This window comes from Benincasa hispida, chromosome 5, assembly GCF_009727055.1.
Source record: "Benincasa hispida cultivar B227 chromosome 5, ASM972705v1, whole genome shotgun sequence".
Lineage (NCBI taxonomy): Eukaryota > Viridiplantae > Streptophyta > Magnoliopsida > Cucurbitales > Cucurbitaceae > Benincasa > Benincasa hispida.
The window spans coordinates 61065927-61068902 of record NC_052353.1 but is presented as its reverse complement, the minus strand read 5'-3'; the positions used below and the strand labels follow the sequence as shown (position 1 = coordinate 61068902).

Sequence of the window (2976 nt, the reverse complement as noted above, 5' to 3'; positions counted from 1 at the left end):
ATCGCTCGACAGTGACAATATATGTGCCAGTTAAGGGAGAGTAAAGCATAGGGGCGTGAGGAATTTTAGCAGCTCTTTGATGTACTTGGATAGTGAGTCATACGAAAGGATGCGTCCGATATTCATGTCCACGACCAATAAAAACCAATGCTGCTTGTAGTTGACTGGGCTATAGATGTAATCGACATCTGGCCATCTTGGCGGATGTTTAGGTACCAGTCTGAGCACGTAATCAAACTACGTGTGCTCTTTCTCCCATACTTTAACAACTTTTTCCATGGTTTTCCCATGTATGGTCTCGAACAAGCTATCTGGACTTTGGAGGTTCAAACGACTCTGCAAAATAGATAACAATAGGTTCAAGTGTATATCAATAATGCAAAATTGCACATTAAAATTTAAACCCTCTATAATACGTACCAATATGCCATGTGGCAATGTCGTGAATTGATGAGCATATATCTCCAGCCAGCTAATAAACTTCTGTCGAAGAAACATGAATAAAGAATCGAGAACTTGTAGTTTGCAAGTTAAGTCAAAGAATGGGAATAGTAATTAACAAGCATATAAATATAATAAAGGATGGTAACTTACATCATTTTCAACCCAATTACTATTACGTGTTAGCTCCTGGAACAACTCCATCGTGCAATTCGTCCTGAATAGAATTCATTCCCCAATCAGTGAGGAGCCATGTCCACGTTGTTCAACCAGACCATGAACTTATTCATCAAGTGCTATAGAATAGCGTGTGTCGGATCGTAGGGGACGATGTCAATCAGATGTTCACTGAGTTGAATATATTTCTGCCTTTTTCCAGTCGCCCTTACCGTGTCAACTGGAAGGTGTACGATTGTGTTGGCTTCCTCTTCTTACTTGTCCGTCTATGTTCCCTCTCATAGTTCATAGGCTCTGTTGAAGGTGGGGGAATGAGGTTCTAGATCTTGGTGGCTGATGGAGGAATGAAGTCACATGACTCAGGTTCCATTGTGTTGGTCTTGGTGGTGGGTGAAGGAATGGGGTCCTGGAACACTGGGTCATGGGACTTAGTGGCTGCTGGATGGGTAGGGTCACGGGTCTCAATGGAACGTGGAGGAATGAGGTCAACAGTCTCGGTGGACTCCATGCATAAACCCTATATAATTTATGAAGTATGTTAGGTCAAACACAACATGATATAGATTTATATCATAATAAGTTTAAGATTATATTACGTACCTGACACACGTTGTAGGCTGGTGATTGTTCGTACTTCGGCTTGAAGGACACTCAAGTCATACTTCACATCTTTCAAGTTTGACTGTACATCGTCCAATTTATGCTCCATCGTAGCCACTTTCTGATCTATATCATGGAGTGATATGCGAATGCCCATACCTCTCATGGGCTCAGAATGCGTTGTATTCAACTAAAGCAACCCTTGCTCCTCAGTTGAGGGCACATGCTCTTCAGTAGAGAGCTCGTGAGACTCGTTCTGAAGAGGGTGAATCTCATGCTCATCGGTAGGGAGTTCGTGAGATTGATGCTCATCGAGTTATAGCTCGTGACTCTCGTAGTCATTGGAGTGACTACGAGCATCCTTATCATGGTGTGATGTATATATCTCTAAGGATGTCGTCTCGGCATCAATGTCCGTATACGGGTAGTTCATCGACCCTAGTGTACCTATACCGCCCTTCCTTATCGCAAATGATCAATAGTGTGGGTACGGTCCTAGTTTGTACAAAACAACGAACAATTTGTTAGTTATATGTGTCATTTACCTTAAATCCAAGTAAACTATGATGTAATACACTAACCTCGATGGACTCAAACACGTCTCGCTCTATTTTTTTTGGTTGGAAGTGAGTATGTACACTCCCAACCCAGGAATGGAGGTACGACATATCCATTGAGTGGGTTGCAACTTTTTCGAGAACCGTTGAAATGATCTCGTATGCCCACACCTACCATAATTCATAAACGATTATAAGACAAGCATAAGTAGTAAGTGACATTAACACTAAAATTAGTAGATCTCCTATGACCAATGAATGGATATTACCTTAAAAGCATGAGGAAACCTAGGTAGGTTGTACTTGACGAGGTAGTTTTTTTTTTTATTTTATTTTTTTTTATTTTTAATCTTTTACCTTTTTTTTATAGTTCTTGAACTTGCCACTCAATCCTCTTTGTAGTCCAAGTACGGTCCTCTCCCACAAAACATTTCACCAATCCATGGAGTTGAAGTAATCTAAATCCTCCACGTCAATTAATAAGATCTTGTCGACATTGGTCTTCATCTTTTCCCTTCCCATCATAGCCAATTCAGTGTAGTAGATCAATGTCATCTTTACAGCATCCCTATCATTATCAAATTCCATCTCTTTATACATTGTCTCTAAGGTACCAATATGGATGTCCCCTGCGAAATCCTTCCCCAAGTACCTATTATATAGAGATTTAGTTCCTTCAGCCCTCCTCACAACTACTGGATTGGGTGACTGCCACAATCCCGTCACAATAGGAAGTCTTCTTTAGTGAATGTTACAATTGTACCATTCAAATAAAATGTCATTTAATCATTCATATGGTCTTCAACCTCCCTCAATATAATGTAGTGGACCAATGGACTATTGAAGATAATGTCCACGTCCACAAATCGGCCAAATACAGTCTTCTTGAAAAGGACAAGCTGAGTGAGAGTAAGCTTCTCTTTCACAATCTTGTTAGTCATCCCAATGTGAGAGGATAGGTTGGTTATTTGGTATGGGAAACGATCATGGGGAGGAATCTTGAATTGTCTAGCCATACTGCATAGAATAACAAAAAACAGGGAAAAATAAGCATTCTGTTCAATACTCGATACACGATGCACGATACGAGATACTCAATTTCTTGATACCCAATACATGCTACATGGTGTCCCTTACTTGCTACATTAAAAGTGACTAGATGGTCGATTGTCAAGCATTCAGTTTGATTTTCCACCTTCAT

At 40.3% G+C, this 2976-nt stretch overlaps 1 protein-coding gene across 1 annotated transcript; it reads right to left on the bottom strand.

Annotated features, from left to right (window-relative positions):
- Positions 1-2207: 2207 nt before the first annotated feature.
- Positions 2208-2976, bottom strand: LOC120077431. Its single transcript, XM_039031311.1, has 3 exons — positions 2885-2976; positions 2582-2792; positions 2208-2483 (listed from the first exon to the last, which is right to left on the bottom strand). Exons 1-3 carry the CDS (start codon positions 2974-2976, stop codon positions 2208-2210), a joined length of 579 nt encoding a protein of 192 aa, XP_038887239.1.

Coding starts and splice junctions, on each gene's coding strand:
- LOC120077431 (XM_039031311.1), bottom strand. CDS start 2,976: ATGAAGGTGGAAAATCAAACTGAATGCTTGACAATCGACCATCTAGTC. Junction 2,793..2,884: donor CACCATGTAGCATGTATTGG/GTATCAAGAAAT, acceptor TATTCTATGCAG/TATGGCTAGACAATTCAAGA. Junction 2,484..2,581: donor ACTACATTATATTGAGGGAG/GTTGAAGACCAT, acceptor GGATTGTGGCAG/TCACCCAATCCAGTAGTTGT.